Source organism: Nerophis lumbriciformis, linkage group LG17 (assembly GCF_033978685.3).
Source record: "Nerophis lumbriciformis linkage group LG17, RoL_Nlum_v2.1, whole genome shotgun sequence".
Lineage (NCBI taxonomy): Eukaryota > Metazoa > Chordata > Actinopteri > Syngnathiformes > Syngnathidae > Nerophis > Nerophis lumbriciformis.
The window spans coordinates 6,298,722-6,323,019 of record NC_084564.2 but is presented as its reverse complement, the minus strand read 5'-3'; the positions used below and the strand labels follow the sequence as shown (position 1 = coordinate 6,323,019).

Below are 24,298 nucleotides of genomic sequence, written 5' to 3'. Positions count from 1 at the left end.
AATCGTCATTTCTTCTTGGCGATGAGTCAACGCTTTCCTGTAAATATTTTGAATGGACGCGTTTGCCCGCAGGGTCCTCTGGAGAGCAGGAATGAGCTGGGAATCATGTTCAGACACGCCTACTCGCTGACGGCGGTCGAGGAGGTAATTAGTGTTGTTTATATTAATCGGCGTAAAATTCCAACATTTCTACACATTTGTCATTCAGAACAGTTTTTTATGAGTTTTGGATTGAAAATTGAATGCATCCGCTAAACATGCAGTTGGTTATGAGTGACCTATATATGCTTTATGAAAAAAAAGGGTAGGGCATCAAGCACGGACTCAGACGACATAGCAGAGAGAGTAGAAAACTACAGACATTAATACTCGTGTTCAACAATGCCAAAGTGGGTTCATTAGGTTCATGCACGGCACAAAACTTAGTACCAAATACCGTATTTTCCACACCATAAGGCGCCCTGGGTTATAAGCCGCGCCTTCAATGAACGGCATATTTCAAAACTTTGTCCACCTATAAGCCGCCCCGTGTTATAAGCCGCATCTAACTGCGCTAAAGGAATGTCAAAAAAACAGTCGGATAGGTCAGTCAAACTTTAATAATATATTAAAAACCAGCGTGATGTGGGCGCGCATGGAGTCGTATATCAACATGGACGGAGCTGCGTGAAAAAAGCCACCCGGCCTCTTCGCGTAAACTTCCCTTAACCACTCGCTCATCTTTTCTTCATCCATCCATCCCTTCGAGTTAGCTTTTATGATGACGCCGGCTGGAAAGGTCTCTTTTGGCAAGGTCTTCCTTTTGAATATCACCATGGGTGGAAGTTTCTGGCCATTAGCATGGCAAGCTAGAACCACAGTGAAGGATGACTTCTCATTCCCTGTGGTGCGAATATTCACCGTACGTGCTCCCGTTGTATCCACAGTGCGGTTCACAGGAATATCAAAAGTCAGTGGAACCTCGTCCATGTTGATAATGTTCTCTGGCCGGATCTTTTTTTCAGCTATCTTGTTTTTACAATATGCACGGAAAGTAGCCAGCTTTTCTTGAAAGTCTTTAGGCAGTTGCTGTGAAATAGTAGTCCGTGTGCGGATGGAGAGATTGCGTCTTTTCATGAACCGGAAACCTGTCGCTTAGTAGGAGCCATTTTGTGGTCTTTACAGATGTAAACACACAAAGGAAATGAAACGTAATATCCGCGCGCTTCTTCTTCTTCTACCGGGGCGGGTGGTTGCTTACAGTAGAAGAAGAAGCGCTTCCTGTTCTATGGGGGCGGGTGCTTACCTTGGCGGTTGCTTGCGTAGAAGAAGAAGCACTTCCTCTTCTACGGGGAAAAAAGATGGCGGCTGTTTACCGTAGTTGCGAGACCGAAACTTTATGAAAATGAATCTTAATATTAATCCATATATAAAGCGCACCGGGTTATAAGCCGCACTGTCAGCTTTTGAGTAAATTTGTGGTTTTTAGGTGCGGCTAATAGTGCGGAAAATACGGTAGTACCAGGAGAACTATAGAATGTACATAATCATGTACCGGTAATCAGATTATAAATAGCATAGTTAATAGGAATACATGTATAGAATAGATTATGCAGTGATTCTCACACTATGGCTCCATATAGTGGTATGCCAACATACTTGCCAACCTTGAGACCTCTGAATTCGGGAGATTGGGGGGGTGGGCGGTGCCGGGGGGCGGGGTTAAGGGGGAGGAGTATATTTATAGCTAGAATTCACTGAAATTAAAGTATTTCTTATATATATATATACAAACCCCGTTTCCATTATTAGTACATTATATACAGTACAGAACAAATGTTTGGACACACTTTCTCTTCATTCAATGTGTTTTCTTTATTTTCATGACTATTTACATTGTAGAGTGTCACTGAAGGCATCAAAACTATGAATCAGAATCAGAATCAGCTTTATTGTCATTACGCAAGGTAACGAGATTGAGGCCATTCCATACAGTGCGATGTGTGCATGCTAGAAAAACAATGTGCAAATATATAAAAATATAAAAAATGTAGAAGTGCAATGAATATGGTGTGAAATGAATATATACATGAAAAAAACAAAAACAAAAACAGGGTGGTTGGTGGAATGGGTTATTGCACCGAAGAGAAGGCAGTTATGAGGGACAATGGGGCAGTCCGTTCAGGATGGTTATGGCCCTGGGGAAGAAGCTGTTCTTTAGCCTGTTTGTTTTGGTTTTAATGCACCTGCAGCGCTTCCCAGAGGGCAGCAGGTGGAACAGGTCAGAGCCAGGGTGGGTGCTGTCCTTGATGATGGCACTGGCTCTGTTGAGGCAGCGGGAGGTGTAGATGTCCGTCAGAGAGGGGGGAGAGGGCGAATGAACACATGTGGAGTTATGTACTTAACAAAAAAAGGTGAAATAACTCAAAACATGTTTTATATTCTAGTTTCTTCAAAATAGCCACCCTTTGCTCTGATTACTGCTTTGCACACTCTTGGCATTCTCTCGATGAACTTCAAGCACCCCTGTAAAGTGAAAACCATTTCAGGTGACTACCTCTTGAAGCTCATTGAGCAAAGGGTGGCTGATTTGAATAAACTAGAATATAAAACACATTTTCAGTTATTTGACCTTTTTTTCGTAGGTACATAACTCCACATGTGTTCATTCATAGTTTTGATGCCTTCAGTGACAATCTACAATGTAAATAGTCATGGAAATAAAGAAAACCCATTGAATGAGAAGGTGTGGCCAAACTTTTGGCCTGTACTGTATATACACACATATATACATACACGTATATATGTGTGTGTGTGTGTGTGTGTGTGTGTATATATATATATATATATATATATATATATATATATATATATAGCGCATATGCCAAATTTTCAAAGAGAACAGCCTACGGATCACGATTGAAGCCAACAAGCAAACCGTCAACTTCCTTGACGTCACTTTCAACCTGAGAAATAACAGCTACCAACCATTCACGAAATCCAACACAACACTCCAATACGTGCACCATGACAGCAACCACCCACCCACCACCACGAAAAGAATACCTACCGGAATTAATAAAAGGCTATCGATGCTGTCATCTAGCAAAGCTGAATTTGACCAAGCAACCCCCCCGTACCAAAAAGCCCTTGATGAAAGCGGATACAATTTCACCCTCACCTATGAACCCACGCCAGGAAACCAACCAAAAAAGAACAGAAAACGAAACGACATCATCTGGTACAACCCCCCATACAGCAAAAACGTCTCAACTAACATTGGACACAAATTCCTCAATCTGATTGACAAACACTTTCCCAAAGACAACATCCTAAGAAAAGTATTCAACAAGAACAACATTAAATTGAGCTAGAGCTGCATGAACAATATACGACAAATTATCTCAAACCACAACAAAACAATTGCAAATGAGCCGTCGGCCCCCGGACAGAGCGACTCCAAAACCAACAAAGGCTGCAACTGCCGAAAGAAACCTGATTGCCCTCTCAACGGGGGGTGCTTACAAACATCAGTTGTCTACCAATCTAAGGTAACACGCAAGGACATTAACACATCCGACACATATGTAGGATTAACCGAGGGAGAGTTCAAAACCAGATGGAACAATCACAAGGCTTCTTTCAGGAACCAAAACCTGCGGAATACCACAGAACTCAGCAAACACATTTGGGACCTCAAAGACAATAATGTTGAATATTCAATAACATGGCAAATTCTTGCATCCAGCACACCTTACAATAGTGGTAATAAAAGATGCAACCTATGCTTGAAAGAGAAACTGTTTATTATATACCGTCCAGACCTGTCATCCCTCAACAAGCGCAGCGAAATTGTAACAGCATGCCGCCACAGACGGAAACACCTCCTAGGTAACACATGAGCCAATCACCACGCCCCTACGCCAGCCTGTACCCACCCACTCTGTGCCCTATATAAACCATGGTATGTGAATGCTCCCATTAAAATCTCCTGATGATTGAGGGAACCCCCTCATGAAACAGGCCTGTAGAGATGAAATAGTCTTGTGATTTTTTTCCCACACATACATATATATATATATATATAATTTTATACGTAAAAGTATATTTTTTTAAATAAAAAGTAATAGGTTAATTTAATTTAATTTAACTCTGACTCATTTCTATTCTAGTCCAGTGCAGAGTGGGCAACTGCTGGACGCTAAATTTTGCATTTGCATAAACGTCTCCCAAATGAACGGCTCACACCTGGGAAACGCTTCTCATTGTTCACTTAAAAGAGCCGTTTGAAAGACTTGATTCGTTTGCGAACGTCACACATCTCCATTATGTTCGATCCCCAGGTGCAGACCACATATGGACCAGTGGACCTGGTGCGCATTAATAACCCGTGGGGCAACACCGAGTGGGAGGGGCCATGGAGTGACCTGAATGGGTGCTCTAAATTATTCAAATTAATTCATGTGCTACTTATTACTACAAATCCCGTTTCCATATGAGTTGGGAAATTGTGTTAGATGTAAATATAAACGGAATACAATGATTTGCAAAACCTTTTCAACCCATATTCAGTTGAATGCACTACAAAGACAACATATTTGATGTTCAAACTCCATCCATCCATCCATTTTCTACCGCTTATTCCCTTTGGGGTCGCGGGGGGCGCTGGAGCCTATCTCAGCTACAATCGGGCGGAAGGCGGGGTACACCCTGGACAAGTCGCCACCTCATCGCAGGGCCAACACAGATAGACAGACAACATTCACACTCACATCCACACACTAGGGCCAATTTAGTGTTGCCAATCAACTTATCCCCAGGTGCATGTCTTTGGAAGTGGGAGGAAGCCGGAGTACCCGGAGGGAACCCACGCAGTCACGGGGAGGACATGCAAACTCCACACAGAAAGATCCCGAGCCCGGGATTGAACCCAAGACTACTCAGGACCTTCGTATTGTGAGGCAGATGCACTAACCCCTCTGCCACCGTGAAGCCCCATGTTCAAACTCATAAACTTTATTTTTTTTTGCTAATAATAATTAACTTAGAATTTCATGGCTGCAACACGTGCCAAAGTAGTTGGGAAAGGGCATGTTCACCACTGTGTTACATGGCATTTCCTTTTAACAACACTCAGTAAACGTTTGGGAACTGAGGAGACACATTTTTGAAGCTTCTCAGGTGGAATTCTTTCCCATTCTTGCTTGATGTACAGCTTAAGTTGTTCAACAGTCCGGGGGTCTTCGTTGTGGTATTTTAGGCTTCATAATGCGCCACACATTTTCAAGGGAGACAGGTCTGGACTACAGGCAGGCAAGTCTAGTACCTGCACTCTTTTACTATGAAGCCACATTGATGTAACATGTGGCTTGGCATTGTCTTGCTGAAATAAGCAGGGGCGTCCATGGTAACATTGCTTGGATGGCAACATATGTTGCTCCAAAACCTGTATGTACCTTTCAGCATTAATGGCGCCTTCACATACAGTATGTTTAAGTTACCCATGTCCTGGGCACTCATACACCCCCATACCATCACAGATGCTGGCTTTTCAACTTTGCGCCTATAACAATCCGGATGGTTCTTTTCGTCTTTGGTCCAGAGGACACGACGTCCACAGTTTCCAAAAACAATTTGAAATGTGGACTCGTCAGACCACAGAACACTTTTCTACTTTGTATCAGTCCATTTTAGATGAGCTCAGGCCCAGCGAAGCCGACGGCGTTTCTGGGTGTTGTTGATAAACGGTTTTCGCCTTGCATAGGAGAGTTTTAACTTGCACTTACAGATGCAGCGACCCACTGTAGTTACTGACAGTGGGTTTCTGAAGTGTTCCTGAGCCCATGTGGTGATATCCTTTACACACTGATGTCGCTTGTTGATGCAGTACAGCCTGAGGGATCAAAAGTCACGGGCTTAGCCGCTTACGTGCAGTGATTTCTCCAGATTCTCTGAACCCTTTGATGATATTACGGACCGTAGATGGTGAAATCCCTAAATTCCTTGCAATAGCTGGTTGAGAAAGGTTTTTCTTAAACTGTTCAACAATTTGCTCATGCATTTGTTGACAATGTGGTGTCCCTCGCCCCATCCTTTCTTGTGAATGACTGAGCATTTCAGGGACTCTACTTTTACACCCAATCCTGGCACCCACCTGTTCCCAATTTGCCTGTTCACCTGTGGGATGTTCCAAATAAGTGTTTGATGAGCATTCCTCAACTTTATCAGTATTTTTTGCCACCTTTCCCAACTTCTTTGTCACGTGTTGCTGGCATCAAATTCTAAAGTTAATGATTATTTGCAAAAAAAACAAAGTGTATCAGTTTGAACATCAAATATGTTGTCTTTGTAGCATATTCAATTGAATATGGGTTGAAAAAGATTTGCAAATCATTGTATTCCGTTTATATTTACATCTAACACAATTTCCCAACTCATATGGAAACGGGGTTTGCAGTAAAACTACTGAAGTGAATAAATACCCTTTCTTTTTTTTACTTCCTTTGCAGTCCAGAGTGGAACACAGTGAGCCCGCAGGAGCAAAAGAGACTGGAGCGAGTCCGACGGGAGGATGGGGAGTTCTGGTGAGTTATTATAAAATGATATTGGTAGTACTGTAGTAATATTACAGTAAAAAAAAAACATCACCAGACACTGCATGCTGGTGATGAAGGTTAATGTACAAAGCAGAAAGGAAGAACACAAAAAGGAGAAATTGGTGTGAAGAAATTAGAAGAGGAGGATAAATGTCCATCCTGTGCTCCTTGTTGCGTCTCCTCCTGCAGGATGTCGGTGTCGGACTTCCGGCAGAACTTTGAGACCATGGAGGTGTGTCACCTGTCTGACCTCAGCGAGCCGACGGGCGCCAGCGTGCAGCCGTGGGTGTGCGCAATGCATCATGGGAGCTGGGTGCCGCGGGTTTCGGCGGGTGGCTCTCCTCATGGGGGTACCGGAACCCACACACACACACACACGCACACACACACACTCACACAACATGGCAAACAGTGCTTGTACACTTAATAAAGCTTGAAGGGTGGCCACAGTTTGACCCTGGAACAGATTATTTTCTACACATGATTTCATAATCCTAGCTAATAATCCTAAACTCCATCCTGTGTGTGTGTGTGTGTGTGTGTGTGTGTGTGTGTGTGTGTGTGTGTGTGTGTGTGTGTGTGTGTGTGTGTGTGTGTGTGTGTGTGTGTGTTCCAGGTTGGTACTGGCAGAATCCACAGTACGACTTTGTCCTCTCCCAGCGGGACAACAGATCCAGTGACTCCTCGAAGTCCTGCTCCTTCATTTTGGCTCTGATGCAGAAATATCAGCGGCGCAGAGGAATCACCCTGTCCATCGCTCTGCATATCTACCCGGTATGCAAACAGCACACAACCTGGATTGCTCAATTGGTAGATTATCAGACTTTTATTCTGAAGGTCCAGGGTAGAGATTCGTTCGTGAATTCGTAGTTGTGAGGCGCTAGTTTATTTATGCACATGCAGGTACAATGTCACACGGTTTTAAAAAATTATTTCCAATTGTTTTTGTTTATATATTAATTTTTTTTGTAGTTACTTTTAAAATTCTGGATTCACTTTTATGGCTTTTTGTTCCGATGTAGGTCAAGTGTACAAACACTGCATAGGGTAGTCAAATTTAGTATTTATATTTTTAATATGTCCTAATTTTTATTCTAGTTTTATCAACACTTTCATACACACAAAGGAAAAAAGAGCTGACAAAATATAAAATAAAAAGATTAGATTTTAGTCAAAAAATGCAGACATCCTAAATTAAGATCTGTATGCATACAAATGAGTATTTTATTCCGAAAAACAAGCTTTATTAAACTCGCAGTGCTTAAATTAAGCATCCTCGGGATGTTGCAGAATCTTTCAATCAATCAATCAATCAATGTTTATTTATATAGCCCTAAATCACAAGTGTCTCAAAGGGCTGCACAAGCCATAACGACATCCTCGGTACAGAGCCCACAAAAGGGCAAGGAAAAACTCACCCCAGTGGGACGTCGATGTGAATGACTATGAGAAACCTTGGAGAGGACCGCATATGTGGGTAACCCCCCCCCTCTAGGGAGACCGAATGCAATGGATGTCGAGTGGGTCTAACATAATATTGTGAGAGTACAGTCCATAGTGGATCCAGCATAACAGTAAGAGTCCAGTCCACAGTGGGGTCAGCAGGAAACCATCCCGAGCGGAGACGGGTCAGCAGCGCAGAGATGTTCCCAACCGATATACAGGCGAGCGGTCCACCCCGGGTCCCGACCCCGGACAGCCAGCACCCCATCCATGGCCACCGGATCTGTGTGTCTCCCCTTCCACAAGGGATAGGGGGGAGCAGAGGAGAAAAGAAAAGAAACGGCAGATCTTTAAACAAGATTTTCTGTGTGGAGAAAACCAAAATATCTTATTCCAATAGTTATATTCTCGTTATTAACATTTTTAATTATGGAATAACTATACCCTTTCATGCTGAAATTAAGATTGTGATTATGATTATAAAGTCAGTCACTAAAAATGGGTAAATAGCTCTTAAAACTAGGAACATTTCTAGAAATAAAGTTCCAAATCTTGGCAGTTGCATATAATTTCCAGTGCATACATTTAATTCTTACTTGTTTTGTGTATTTTTTTAAATTATTATTTGTTATTTACTGTGTATTTACATTTTTTTATTTTTTTATTTATTTGTTTTAATTTTTAATTTTTTATCTGTATCTTTAAAACGCTACAAAGTTATTCCGGTTAGGGCCAATTGTAAATAGTGATATTCCTGTCAAAGCATGGGGACATAGGACCACCTTAAGGAATATTTACAGTAAAAACTAAAAACTAAATAAAATTTTGCCAATATTTCAGAATCATTTTATTTAATTTTAAATCATACTTATCCACATCTTATCTTATAATGGCTACCAGTGATTATTTTGTTGCTAAAAAAAAAAGAAAAAAGAACTATAACATCGAGCCAGTTTTTTGAACAGCTCCACACGATCCGGTTCCCTTCTCCCTTCAAAGAACCGTAAATCCCATCGGTGGTCCAGGGTTCGAGTCCCTGTTCAGGTGACACATTTTAAAGTGTCCTGGGGCCATGAATTAAATAAAGACAAAAAAATAAGCATCAAAGTCAAGCTTGTTTTCATGTGTGTTCCCTCCAGGCGCCTCACGAGGACAAGCACCTGTCCCCTCAGGACCTGAGCGTCCTGCGCCCAGTGCTCTGCAGCAGCCATTACTCCTCCCGGCGTGAGGTGGTGCTGCGAGGCACCCTGCCGCCGGGTCGCTACGTCATCATCCCGTCCACCGCCGAGCCCAATCAGCAGGGCTCCTTTCTCCTGAGGGTGCTGACGGAGCGAGGCCACGCCTCCACGTGAGTCCTTTTTGTCCGCTCGTTAGGATTGACACACACTTCCTGCAGCCTTCTTTACAGTTCCCTGACTCTCCTGTGTTTTCAGTCCGGCTTCAAGCTCGGCAACACCTGACCAGTCTTCAATACAAGCGGTAAGGCGCATCAGTTAATCCGAGGGTGTCCAAAGTGCGGCCCGCAGCACATTTTAAAATTACCATTGCAAAAAATCCGACATAAAAGTGGAATAAAAGAGCAGATAGGTGAAATGTAATGAGGAAATATTGACACTAATAACGACAGATCTCCGATAATGGCTTTTTTATCGATATCCGATATTGTCCAACTCTTAATTACCGATTCCGATATCAACCGATAACGATATATACAGTCGTGGAATTAACACATTATTATGCCTAAATTTGTTGTGATGCACCGCTGGATGGTGGGCGGGTTGGGGGGGTGGGGTTTGGTGGTAGCGGGGGCGTATATTGTAGCGTCCCGGAAGAGTTAGTGCTGCAAGGGGTTCTGGGTATTTGTTCTGTTGTGTTTAAAGTTAAAAAAAGTTAAAGTACCAATGATTGTCACACACACACTAGGTGTGGCGAGATTATTCTCTGCATTTGACCCATCACCCTTGATCACCCCCTGGGAGGTGAGGGGAGCAGTGGGCAGCAGCGGTGGCCGCGCCCGGGAATCATTTTGGTGATTTAACCCCCAATTCCAACCCTTGATGCTGAGTGCCAAGCAGGGAGGTAATGGGTCCCATTTTTTTATAGTCTTTGGTATGACTCGGCCGGGGTTTGAACTCACAACCTACCGATCTCAGGGCGGACACTCTAACCACTAGGCCACTGAGTTGTGTTACGGTGCGGATGTTCTCCCGAAATGTGTTTGTCATTCTTTTTTGGTGTGGGTTCACAGTGTGGCGCATATTTGTAACAGTGTTAAAGTTGTTTATGCGGCCACCCTCAGTGTGACCTGTATGGCTGTTGATCAAGTATGCCCGTCAGTCTACCCCAGGGCAGCTGTGGCTATGAAAGTAGCTTACCACCACCAGGTGTTAATGAATGATGGCTTCTCACTTCTCTGTGAAGCGCTTTGAGTGTCTAGAAAAGCGCTATATAAATCTAAGTCATTATTATTATTATTATGCCTTGCATTCACTTGTGTGTTTGTAGAAGTCGCACATATTACGTTTGTTTGTATGGAGGAAAAGCGGACGTGACGACAGGTTGTAGAGGACGCAAAAGGCAGTGCCTTCAAGGCACGCGCCCAATAATGTTGTCCGGGAGAAATTCGGGAGTCTCCCGGGAATATCGGGAGGTTGATACCGATAATTTCCGATATTACATTTTAAAGCATTTATTGGCATCTCTACTAATAACACAAAGATGCCATGCAGGCTGATTTTTTTCTTCAAAACAGTCATTGCTCAAAAAATAATAATAAATCAAAATCAATGTTGCTATGAATTATTGATCGACTCCAGGCTCAAATATTCCACTGTTTCATATGTGTGTTGGCTATACAAATAAAACAAGCTTTTCTTTGACAAAAAGGGCATAAAAACCAAAGAAACCATAAAAAACTAATAAAAACCTATAATGGATGGATACATTTGAAGTTGATCTAGAGCAGGGGTGTCACGACGTCTTTAACTTCAATGAGGGGTCATACCCACAGGGAGCTTGCATCTGGCAAATGAATGCTGCCATTAGGTCTCCAACTATTGGATAACGAGCATCATTCAGCTCAATTACCTTTATTTATGGTGTGAAAGGAGCTATGTGCAGCATTTACCTATATGACCCAATGCAAACAACCTTCTCCAGTCATTGTACAAAAAAAAAAAAAAAATTCAAACCAACACAAAATGTCAGCAGACATGGTCACACATAACACAATATATAAATAAAAGAAATACTTGAATTTCAGTGTTCATTTATTTACACATATACACACACATAACACTCATCTACTCATTGTTGAGTTAAGGGTTGAATTGTCCATCCTTGTTCTATTCTCTGTCACTGTTTTTCTAACCATGCTGAACACCCTTTCGCAGGTACCCAGAAAGGTTTCGAGTACCACCGAAAAAACTGAACCTCTGAAGACAGTATAAAAATCTGTGTTAAAGGTGTACAAATACTGTTTGTATAATAAGCATGTTATTGTTTACAAATGAGGGTTAAGAGTTCAGTACTAAAAAAAAGAAAGAATGTGGCTTAAGGACAGTTTTTTAATTGAGCTGCTGCATTTTTTGGTTGGGTTGTTTATTTATTTTGAGTAACTTCTACATTTCTAAAAGGGAGGAATGTAATAGAGTGATCTATGTTTGTCTGTTGCCATCTCCTGGTGAATGTTGGCTATAGCGTACTGGGGTTACTTTTTGGTTGGCCAACGATTTACGTGGTGTTGCGCACCTGACGTCAAGTGTGTGAGTCTGTTCTGAAGTCTACAGTAAAGAGACGTACTTCATCACCTCGCCCGGTTATTGCCTCCAACTCAATATATTACAACAACATTGCTGTTTACGGCAGACGAACTGCTTTACGGTAGAATAAAACATGACTGCTGTTGTTGTGTGTTGTTACCGCGCTGGGAGGATGTTAATGAAACTGCCTAACAATAAACCCACATAAGAAACCAAGAACTCGCCCTCCATCATTCTACAGTTATAACGTGCTTGGGCAGGCACGCTGTTTATATTGTGGGAAAGCGGACGTGAATACAGGCTGTTGACACGTCACTCAGGTCCGCATGGAGCTGGAGGGGGCGTGGCTTCCAGCTCCGCCTGAATTTCGGGAGAAAATTTGTCCCGGGAGGTTTTCGGGAGAGGCGCTGAATTTCGGGAGTCTCCCGGAAAATCCGGGAGGGTTGGCAAGTTTGACTGTATATTAGAGATGCGCGGTTTGCGGGCACAACCGCGGAGTCCGCGGATTATCCGCGGATCGGGCGGATGAAATTAAAAAAAATTAGATTTTATCCGCGGGTCGGGTCGGGTCGGGTGGTTGAAAAAAAAAAAAAAAGATTTTAAATAGATTCAGGCGGGTGGCAGTTAAACCAATTCGGAAATATATATACATAGTTAAATGTTGTTACCCACATACGAAAAACGAGCAGGCACCTGCTGTATATGCCACAACAGAAGAAAAAAAAAGAAAAAGAGATGGACACTTTTACGGAGCGGAGCAGTGACGCCTCGCCGGGGTCCGGGACCGAGGCCCCTTCCCCCGAGAGGGCCCCACCGGGAGCCGTAGCTGAGGCGATCCGCGAGAAGGGCCCGACGCACGTCCAGGGTCACCACCGCGCCCACCGCACCGACACCCCGCCTCGTCCGCCTTCGCCGCGGCCGGCGCCACGCGCAGCAGGTAAGCAGCTTACCTGCCCGCCACCCCCGTGGCCGGGGGCTCGTAACAGGGGTCACTCCGCGCGCTCCGCCCGCGCAGCTTACCTGCCCGCCACCCCCATTGCCAGGGGCGCGTAACAGGGGTCACTCCGCGCACAGTGCGCTCACGAAAGGGGTGGGGCTCACCCTGGTTGATATAGACAGCAGCTGGACGGTGGCCATGGAAGTCGGAACCCGCTAAGGAGTGTGTAACAACCCACCTGCCGAATCAACTAGCCCTGAAAATGGATGGCGCTGGAGCGTCGGGCTCATACGCGGCCGTCGCCGGCAGCGAGACGCGCTTGGAGGTGCGCTCAGCGCGGCTCCCATATGATTGCGCACTGGTGTGCGTCTGGGCCATGACAGCGTGGCACGCGAATGTCTGCACTGCATTGGATCAGTCTCCTTTCTTTAACAGGCAAAAGCTTTATAACCTCACTAATGCCTTGCATCGTCTATATTAGATATATAACAACGGGCGGGTGCGGGCGGATGCGGTTCTGATCAAATGTTACATCGGGTGGATGGCGGATGGTTGACGACTTTCTGATGCGGTTGCGGATGAAATAATTGCCTATCCGCGCATCTCTACTGTATATCGGTATCGGTTGATATCGGTATCGGTAATTAAAGAGTTGGACAATATCGGACATCGGCAAAAAGCCATTATCGGACATCCCTAATTACACCCATTTAAATCCATTACAAAGCATGATGGTAAAAATGCGAAACACTCTCCAAGGAAGTAAACAAGGTAGAAGTCAAACTTTCACATACTCTTAATATCCAATTATATATCCATTATATTAATATATGCACACACACACACACACACACACACACACACACACACACACACACACACACACACACACACACACACACACACACACACACACACGAGGGCCTCACTTGGTGTAGGCTTTCTCCAGCAGAGAATATTGGACTTATTTTTTAATCACTTTATGACAGAGACCCTTTTGTGTCCCCGGGAACTTTAACGTTCACCCAAATTGAGGTGAGCCCTAATGGTTACAATAAATATTGTATTGGTATTGAAAATGAAAAACATAATTTTCAGTGTGCGGCCCTTAGTTTGGACACCCCTGATTTATTCCCTTGGTATTGTGGAGTCATGTCTACATTTCCTTCTGGTGTCTTCCAGCAGCCTCATTTCCCTCACCAGACTGCGCTCCCTTCCCTAAAAGCCATGAAAGTGCTCTTCAAGAAGCACTGCAACAAGGTTAGGAAACGTGTTGTCGTTTGGAAAAGCGAGCGTGTGTGTCAAGTTGCATTCATCATTGTGTCGTTTACAGAGAGGATTCTGTAAACCTCATCACCTCCATAGCCTGCTGACAGAGACCATCCAGGGAGGAGGTCAGTGCTGCGCTCTCATTGGCTGCTTGTGGCCGTCACTCTCTATAGAACAGGGGTCTCAAACTCAGTCTACCTGGGGGCCGCACAAAGTATCCATTTCTGAACCTCATCACTAAACTACTTCGACCAGCAGCTTTGGTGATCTAGTTGTATGATTATAAAAGTAAAATTACATGTTACAAAACCCACAACCAGTAAAGTTGGCACGTTGTGTAAATGGTAAATAAAAACAGAATACAATGATTTGCAAATCCTTTTCAACCTATATTCAATTAAATAGACTGCAAAGACAAGATACTTAACGTTCGAACTGGAAAACTTTATTTTTTGCAAATATTAGCTCATTTGGAATTTGAAAAATGCTGGCACAAGTGGCAAAAAAGACTGAGAAAGTTGAGTAATCATCAAACACTTATTTGGAACATCCCACAGGTGAACAGGCAAATTGGGAACAGGTGGGTGCCATGATTGGGTATAAAAGCAGCTTCCATGAAAGGCTCAGTCAATCACAAACCAGGATGGGGCGAGGGTCACCACTTTGTCAACAAATGCGTGAGCAAATTGTCGAACAGTTTATGAACAACATTTCTCAACGAGCTATTGCAAGGAATTTAGGGATTTCACAACCCACCGTCCATAATATCATCAAAGGGTTCAGAGAATCTGGAGAAATCACTGCACGTAAGCGACTAAGCTTGTGACCTGCATAAAAAAGTGTGTGAAGGATATCACCACATGGGCTCAGGAACACTTCAGAAAACCACTGTCAGTCACTACAGTGCGTCGCTACATCTGTAAGTGCAAGTTAAAACTCTACTATGCAAAGTGGAAGCCATTTGTCAACAACACCCAGAAACGCCGCCGGCTTTGCTGGGCCCGAGCTCATCTAAGATGGACTGATGCAAAGTGGAAAAGTGTTCTGTGGTCTGACGAGTCCACATTTCAAATTGTTTTTGGAAACTGTGGACGTCGTGTCCTCCGGAACAAAGAGGAAAAGAACCATCCGGAATGTTGTAAGCGCAAAGTTGAAAAGCCAGTATGTGTGATGGTATGGGGGTGTATTAGTGCCCAAGACATGGGTAACTTACATATCTGTGAAGGCGCCATTAATGCCGAAAGGTACATACAGGTTTTGGGGCAACATATGTTGCCATCCAAGCAACGTTACCATGGACGCCCCTGCTTATTTCAGCAAGACAATGCCAAGCAACGTGTTACATCAACGGGGCGTCATAGTAAAAGAGTGCGGGTACTAGACTGGCCTGCCTGTAGTCCAGACCTGTCTCCCATTAAAAAATGTGTGGCGCTTTATGAAGCCTAAAATACCACAACAGAGACCCTGGACTGTTGAACAACTTAAGCTGTACATCAAGCAAGAATGGGAAATAATTCCCCCTTCAAAAATTGGTCTCCTCAGTTCCCAAATATTTACTGAGTGTTGTTAAAAGGAAAGGCCATTTAACACAGTGGTATAAATGTCCCTGTGTCAATTTTTTTGCAACATGTTGCTGCCATTAAATTTTAAGTTAATAATTATTTGCAAAAAGAAATTAAGTTTCTCAGTTCGAACATTAAATATCTTGTCTTTGCAGTCTATTCAATTGAATATAAGTTGAAAAGGATTTGCAAATCATTGTATTCTGTTTTTATTTACGATTAACACAACATGCCAACTTCCCTGGTTTTGGGTTTTGTATATTATTGTATATTATTTTGTGTTTGGACCGTTCTTTATAGTAGGATTCAATATTGCTATAATATATTTATAGGGTGTGCAGGTCGCAATTACCCTCAACAAGGAGTGTCAAACTGGTTTTCACTGAGAGCCACAACACAGTTATGTAACAGTGAATAATATATGATTATTACTTTAATGAGGATTTGCTTAATGATATTGTTACACAATTGCCTATGCATTTAATTATCGTATGAATTTTGTTCGTACACTGTAGGAAAAAAATCGGTGTATTTAGTGATTAAAAACTGACAGCTCAAATTATGTCGTAAAAAACGTACGCTGTTTTTTTCTGGCTTATTAATGTAAACGTAAAACTTGTACTACTGTTTTTTGTAGTAAAATTTTGGCGACTGAGCTGACAGTTTCGTTTTGTTGTCATTCTACCGTAAATGTAGCGGTTGTTGTTTTTAAACAGAACGACTGTTTTTTTTTTTTTTACAGTAAAGTTCTGGCAGTTTTTACTGTGAATTGTATTCCTTTTTGAAGTGTACAATTTGATGGGTAATTTGAAATATAACAATAACAAATGGAACGTATGATAATATAATATTTTTGCATTATTAGATAATATAATAGTTTAAAATAGTTTACAATATGTATATGTACTTTTTCTGTCAAAATGGCGATAGATAGTAAAGTATTTTATTGAGGCTTACTATTTCTATGCTTTTGCGGGCCATATAAAATGATGTGGTGGGCCACATGTGGCCCCCAGTCCTTGAGTTTGACACCTGTGCTCTAAACTATAAAGTTAAGCAGAGGGCCACAAAATATGGGCCTGTAGGCCACAAATGGCCCTCGGTCCATAAGTTTAAGACCCCTGCTATAGAGGAAATAGGACATCCAGCTGTTTTTTGTCCTTTTTCGTATTTCTATCATTTAGCGTGAAGAAGCGCATGTAAAATCTCACTTAATGAATGACAAGGCACTGACCTCAAACATATTTCCAGCCCCTTCCTGCTCCGTCACTGATACGAACACAATGGCAAATTGAATCGAAAAGTTTCACTAACGCCAGTGGCGAACAGCGTTAGTCACTTGAGGACCGTTTGGTTTGCTATTAATTTATTGTAAACTTGCATATAACTACAATATGGCTCGTCACATATTTACAGTTTCACCATTCAACTTGTGCGAGAAGGAGTAGGAAGAAGCAGATCTTACTTAATCCGACCCCTTTTCCAATCATGAACACATTTGTTCAGTTCCTGTACTTAATTTGTAACACAAAGTAAATAAATAAATCATTATTGTTAACTTGAATAGATAATTAATACATTGCAATTCACATAATTTGTTGAAATTAATTATATCAAGGATTCTTAAACATTCAGACCTCGGGGCCCAACTTTTCCACTACAGAAGGGCCCGTGGCCCCACTTAAATGTTAACACTGAATTAGTAATATTACTCTTGATTTTAATCATATTCAATAATCATACAGTATCTAACCGATTTACAGTTTGCAACCTTGTCAAATGATATGAAAGCATGTGTTCATCACAAAGATCATTTATTTAAAACACATAATCCTTAGACTTAGGTCAGGCTGATTAAATATACTGCATTTGAAGGGAGTCATAAAGAAATAATGAAAGAAATACGTACAATCATGAAGTGCTAAAATAAATAATGTAAAGTAGTAATAAATAATATAAATATGCCTCTCAATTGAACTGTCAATAAAATTAAAATGGAAATAAACCACTTTAGTCATAATTTTTGCGCTTCAGAAACTTCTCTGTGACTTCAGCTCCAGACTTCCTCTGTTTGTTTGATATTGTCATTACTGCCACAAGTGGTGGAAACGTGTATTACAATTATATATAGCCACTAGTGATGGGTTCGGCAACACATGCGTCGAGCTCATAGAGCGAAACCCTGTGTCGGTGCGCGTACCGCTTTTAGAAAGTCACGTGACCGATCATGAGCTGTTTTGGTCACGTGACCGATACGCCTCCTCTGTGCCCTGTGAGCGGGTCTTTTCTACAGCCGGAGAAATAATAACTAAGAAGAGAAAGCGTCTAAAATTGAATACGTTGGAAAAACTGTTTTGTTTTTTTTAAATAAAAATGTGTAAAAAAAAAAAAAAAAATTCCAGGTCCACAAGCATCCTCATTCACAACACGTCCATCCATCCATCCATCCATCTTCTTCCGCTTATCCGAGGTCGGGTCGCGGGGTCAGCAGCTTAAGCAGGGAAGCCCAGACTTCCCTCTCCCCAGCCACTTCGTCCAGCTCCTCCCGGGGGATCCCGAGGCGTTCCCAGGCCAGCCGGGAGAGATAGTCTTCCAAGCGTGTCCTGGGTCTTCCCCGTGGCCTCCTACCGGTCGGACGTGCCCGAAACACCTTCCTAGGGAGGCGTTCGGGTGGCATCCTGACCAGATGCCCGAACCACCTCATCTGGCTCCTCTCGATGTGGAGGAGCAGCGGCTTTACTTTGAGCTCCCCCCGAATGACAGAGCTTCTCACCCTATCTCTAAGGGAGAGCCCCGCCACTCGGCGGAGGAAACTCATTTCGGCCGCTTGTACCCGTGATCTTGTCCTTTCGGTCATGACCCAAAGCTCATGACCATAGGTGAGGATGGGAACGTAGATCGACCGGTAAATCGAGAGCTTCGCCTTCCGGCTCAGCTCCTTCTTCACTACAACGGATCGATACAGCGTCCGCATTACTGAAGACGCCGCACCGATCCGCCTGTCGATCTCACGATCCACTCTTCCCCCACTCGTGAACAAGACTCCGAGGTACTTGAACTCCTCCACTTGGGGCAAGATCTCCTCCCCAACCCGGAGATGGCACTCCACCCTTTTCCGGGAGAGAACCATGGACTCAGACTTGGAGGTGCTGATTCCCATCCCAGTCGCTTCACACTCGGCTGCGAACCGATCCAGTGAGAGCTGAAGATCTTGGCCGGAGGAAGCCATCAGGACCACATCATCTGCAAATAGCAGAGACCTAATCCTGCAGCCACCAAACCAGATCCCCTCAACGCCTTGACTGCGCCTAGAAATTCTGTCCATAAAGGTTAGAACAGAATCGGTGACAAAGGGCAGCCTTGGCGGAGTCCAACCCTCACTGGAAACGTGTCCGACTTACTGCCGGCAATGCGGACCAAGCTCTGATACTGATTATACAGGGAGCGAACTGCCACAATAAGACAGTCCGTTACCCCATACTCTCTGAGCACTCCCCACAGGACTTCCCGGGGTACACGGTCGAATGCCTTCTCCAAGTCCACAAAGCACATGTAGACTGGTTGGGCAAACTCCCATGCACCCTCAAGGACCCTGCCGAGAGTATAGAGCTGGTCCACAGTTCCACGACCAGGACGAAAACCACACTGTTCCTCCTGAATCCGAGGTTCGACTATCCGGCGTAGCCTCCTCTCCAGTACACCTGAATAGACCTTACCGGGAAGGCTGAGGAGTGTGATCCCACGATAGTTGGAACACACCCTCCGGTTCCCCTTCTTAAAGAGAGTCACACGGTCAACACGTTCTCTTAGATTTCCATGTTATGATACATGTTCACATTATTTATTGACTGTATCTAAAAAAGACAAAAAATATACTTTTATTTAAACGTAGTTATGAAATAATCCTAAATGAAATACAATGACTTGGTTTATATTATTGTATATACTAGGTCAGTGGTTCTCAACCTTTTTTCAGCAACGTACCCCCTGCGAATTTTTTTTTTTAATTCAAGTACCCCCTAATCAGAGCAAAGCATTTTTGGTTGAAAAAAAAAAAGATAAAGAAGTAAAATACAGCACTATGTCATCAGTTTCTGATTTATTAAATTGTATAACAGTGCAAAATATTGCTCATTTGTAGTGGTCTTTCTTGAACTATTTGGAAAAAAAGATATAAAAATAACTAAAAACTTGTTGAAAAATAAAAAAGTGATTCAATTATAAATAAATATTTCTACACCTAGAAGTAATAATCAACTTAAAGTGCCCTCTTTGGGGATTGTAATAGAGATCCATCTGGATTCATGAACTTAATTCTAAACATTTCTTCACAAAAAAAAAAAAAAAATCAATATTTATGTAACATGTCCACAAAAAATCTAGCTGTCAACACTGAATATTGCATTGTTGCATTTCTTTTCACACTTCTTTTTGACAGACATTTTAGTGACAAACCTGAGCTTGTGCTTCACTGAGTTTATGAACTTACATTCATATTTTGTTGAAGTATTATTCAATAAATATATTTATAAAGGATTTTTGAATTGTTACTATTTTTAGAATATTTTTTTAAAAATCTCACGTACCCCTTGGCATACCTTCAAGTACCCCCAGGGGTACGCGTACCCCCATATAGGTCATAAAATCAGTGTCAGTTGAGTCGGTCCATAGGTTGCCTGTAGGGATTTTTAATGTCCAGCAGATGTCAGTATTTAGTGACACAGTATCGACACAGTATCAATACAGTTTTGCAATGTGTCGAAACGCTTCATGACGCCTCATCAACCCATCACTAATAGCCACACAGTTGAGAAAGTTATTGTTTTGCAGCCCTCTCGGGGGCTAATATGGTTAAGCAACACCATATTAGATAATGTCTTTTTTATCAGTAAAGTTCAAGATCCATATCAGGGTTATTATTCCGAGTGTGATCGTTTTCTTAAACTCAGGTTCAAATTCTGGTTGGAAAGTTTTTGGATGTATGTTTTAACGATGCTAAAATTGGACCCGTCTCCGCTCGGGATGGTGTCCTGCTGGCCCCACTATGGACTGGACTCTTACTATTATGTTGGATCCACTATGGACTGGACTCTCACAATATTATGTCAGACCCACTCGACATCCATTGCATTCGGTCTCCCCTAGAGGGAGGGGGGGGGCGGGGGGGGGGGGGGGGGTGTTACCCACATATGCGGTCCTCTCCAAGGTTTCTCATAGTCATTCACATCGACGTCCCACTGGGGTGATTTTTTCCTTGCCCTTATGTGGGCTTTGTGGGCTTTGTACCGAAGATGTCGTTGTGGCTTGTGCAGCCCTTTGAGACACTTGTGATTTAGGACTATATAAATAAACATAAAAAAATGTTTAAAAAAAATTGTACTGAAAAATAGAGTGTATTTATTTATTTTCCATGAATTTGTTTTCTTTCAAAAATATGCATCAAATTTAATTCAAATTGAGTGATAAAAGTATTTTAAAAAACATTTAATATAAACAAAAAGATTTTAAATTGATATAATACATTTCTGCGTACTGCTCCAATCTAGCCTGGTGATACGTATCAATATATCTCATTATGAATAAGTTATTTTATTTTGACAACATGCCCAAGGCAGGTAAAAGTCCAGCTGCTGTCCCCACATGGTCCTGGGGCTGTTTTAGGAAAGGGACAACAGCACCATCTGGTGGTTTGAACTATAATGCAACATCACTGCTGTTCCCAAATTGACACAATGCTTGTTGTGTGTTTGACACATGAATGACATGTGGTTGTTGTGTGTCGTCAGTGTTGGCTGGCAGCGAGAAGCACCTGGCACTGGAGCACTGCAAGAGCTTGGTGGTCCTCATGGACGTATCCTTCATGATCCAGTTTCTACACACAGACCCCTGAGACCATCAGAGCCTGGATAGCTCAGTCGGTAGAGCATCAGACTTTTAATCTGAGGGTCCAGGGTTCAAGTCCCTGTTCAGGCGAGACTTGTTTTAGAGTGCTGAGGATTCATGGAGGTCTCCTTTGGAGTTTACAGTAATACAGGTAAAAGCCAGTAAATTAGAATATTTTGGAAAAACTTGATTTATTTCAGTAATTGCATTCAAAAGGTGTAACTTGTACATTATATTTATTCATTGCACACAGACTGATGCATTCAAATGTTTATTTCATTTAATTTTGATGATTTGAAGTGGCAAAAAATGAAAATCCAAAATTCCGTGTGTCACAAAATTAGAATATTACTTAAGGCTAATATAAAAAAGGGATTTTTAGAAATGTTGGCCAACTGAAAAGTATGAAAATGAAAAATATGAGCATGTACAATACTTAATACTTGGTTGGAGCTCCTTTTGCCTCAATAACTGCGTTAATGCGGCGTGGCATGGAGTCGATGAGTTTCTGGCACTGCTCAGGTGTTATGAGAGCCCAGGTTGCTCTGATAGTGGCCTTCAACTCTTCTGCGTTTTTGGGTCTGGCATTCTGCATCTTCCTTTTCACAATACCCCACAGATTTTCTATGGGGCTAAGGTCAGGGGAGTTGGCGGGCCAATTTAGAACAGAAATATCATGGTCCGTAAACCAGGCACGGGTAGATTTTGCGCTGTGTGCAGGCGCCAAGTCCTGTTGGAACTTGAAATCTCCATCTCCATAGAGCAGGTCAGCAGCAGGAAGCATGAAGTGCTCTAAAACTTGCTGGTAGACGGCTGCGTTGACCCTGGATCTCAGGAAACAGAGTGGACCGACACCAGCAGATGACATGGCACCCCAAACCATCACCCAACCATGCAAATTTTGCATTTCCTTTGGAAATCGAGGTCCCAGAGTCTGGAGGAAGACAGGAGAGGCACAGGATCCACGTTGCCTGAAGTCTAGTGTAAAGTTTCCACCATCAGTGATGGTTTGGGGTGCCATGTCATCTGCTGGTGTCGGTCCACTCTGTTTCCTGAGATCCAGGGTCAACGCACACACATATGTGTGTGTGTGTGTGTGTGTGTGTGTGTGTGTGTGTGTTAGGGATGTCCCGATCCAGGTTTTTGCACTTCCGATCCGATACCGATATTGTTTTTGCATTTCCGATCCGATACCGATACTGACCGATACCGATACTGACCGATACTGGCCTATCCGAGCATGTATTAAAGTTTAAAGTTCTTTAGCCTACTTAGTTGTCAGAATCATGTTGAAAAGGGTTTTAGTACTCTTGATAACAACTAGCCAGCTGAATTAGGGGAGTTTGAATAATACACAATGGTTGGTAACAAGAAACTGACCTGTTTATTCAAGGATAAACACAAAATAGACAAGATTATACATGACAAACAGAAATGGCATCATTGAACTAGGGCTGGGCGATATGGCCTTTTTTTAATATTGCGATATTTTAAGGCCATATTGCGATACACGATATATATCTCGATATTTTGCCTTAGCCTTGAATGAACACTTGATGCATATAATCACAGCAGTATGATGATTCTATGTGTTTTGATTGATTGATTGAGACTTTTATTAGTAGGTTGCACAGTGAAGTACATATTCCGTACAATTGACCACTAAATGGTAACACCCAAATAAGTTTTTCAACTTGTTTAAGTCGGGGTCCACTTAAATTGATTCATGATACAGATATATACTATCAGATATATACTATCATCATAATACAGTCATCACACAAGATAATCACATTGAATTATTTACATTATTTATAATCCAGGGTGTGGAGGGGGGCGCCGGATGTAAGTGTCAAAAAGACAGCCAAAAGAGTTTGATATGAGAATAAATCTAAAGTTAAAATATAGGGTAGAAATGCACCCATTTGCAGGAAATGTAGTCTTGATTTTCAACATTTTCTTTCAAGGCTTGCATGTCTACATTAAAACATTCTTCTTCATACTGCATTAATATATGCTACTTTTAAACTTTCATGCAGAGAAGGAAATCACAACTAAAAAAAATCACTAATTTTTTCATACGGTGTTGATGTGGACATTTTTGTCTCAGCATTTTGATGGCGTGGGCGTGTGGCACCGAATAGAGATAAGCGTCTCGACAGACGTCACAATATTTGAACAATGATGACGAAAACTGTTTTCTCTGTCATGTCGGTGTGTTGAAAATTGTTATGCGCTTATTTTTTTATTAGATTTTGTGCGTGGCATAGATTTGCTATGCGCAGAGGACGCTTAAACAGTGCGCAATTGCACAGGCGAGCACCTTAGAGGGAGCGTTGCTCGCACGGCTGCGCTAGCATCACAGCTAACGTTAGCCATGCTGCTACCTCTCTGCTCGGGGAGGACGTATACGTATGTGACGTATGACGTGACAGTATGTGACATGTGTCGTGACAGTATGTGACGTGTGTAAGAAGGTGCGCTTGCTGTCTGTGAGAGGGAGACACAGGAAAGAGTGAGAAGAGCCTGTCGTGTAATGCCAGCAGCTAAAAGCAACTGCGTGAGAATTCACAGACATGTGGATGTGTTGAAGGTGTGCTGGAAAATGCGGAACGGAAATTACGGAGAAGCAGAAAAGTGGAATGTATTATTTAAATCGGTGCGTTGGAAAACACGGACCGGAGTTTTTTTTTAAACTGGATCTGGATCGGCATTTTCATTTTCATATATATATATACATATATATATACAGGTCACACTGAGGGTGACCGTATAAACAATAACGTGGCCGTATAAACAATAATATAACATCATCGCTCTCGGAATATATATATATATATATATATATATATATATACACTATGTATA

At 42.4% G+C, this 24,298-nt stretch overlaps 1 protein-coding gene and 1 non-coding gene across 3 annotated transcripts in view; both read left to right on the top strand.

The window, feature by feature from the left end:
• Positions 1–24,298, top strand: part of LOC133614390 (calpain-9) — a 60,838-nt gene that overhangs the window by 22,226 nt on the left and 14,314 nt on the right. The window contains exons 6-15 of one of the 2 annotated variants that reach the window (XM_061972307.1): positions 73–144; positions 4,323–4,414; positions 6,489–6,563; positions 6,765–6,925; positions 7,192–7,349; positions 9,158–9,366; positions 9,452–9,497; positions 13,899–13,976; positions 14,050–14,110; positions 21,334–21,398. In XM_061972307.1, coding sequence (XP_061828291.1) covers positions 73–144; positions 4,323–4,414; positions 6,489–6,563; positions 6,765–6,925; positions 7,192–7,349; positions 9,158–9,366; positions 9,452–9,497; positions 13,899–13,976; positions 14,050–14,110; positions 21,334–21,398 — 1,017 coding nt within the window. The remainder of the gene's footprint in view (positions 1–72; positions 145–4,322; positions 4,415–6,488; positions 6,564–6,764; positions 6,926–7,191; positions 7,350–9,157; positions 9,367–9,451; positions 9,498–13,898; positions 13,977–14,049; positions 14,111–21,333; positions 21,399–24,298) is intronic. The other variant, XM_072914977.1, reaches the window with a different exon arrangement.
• On the top strand, positions 21,448–21,520 carry trnak-uuu (transfer RNA lysine (anticodon UUU)). Its single transcript has one exon. It is a non-coding gene; the product is annotated as a tRNA-Lys (tRNA).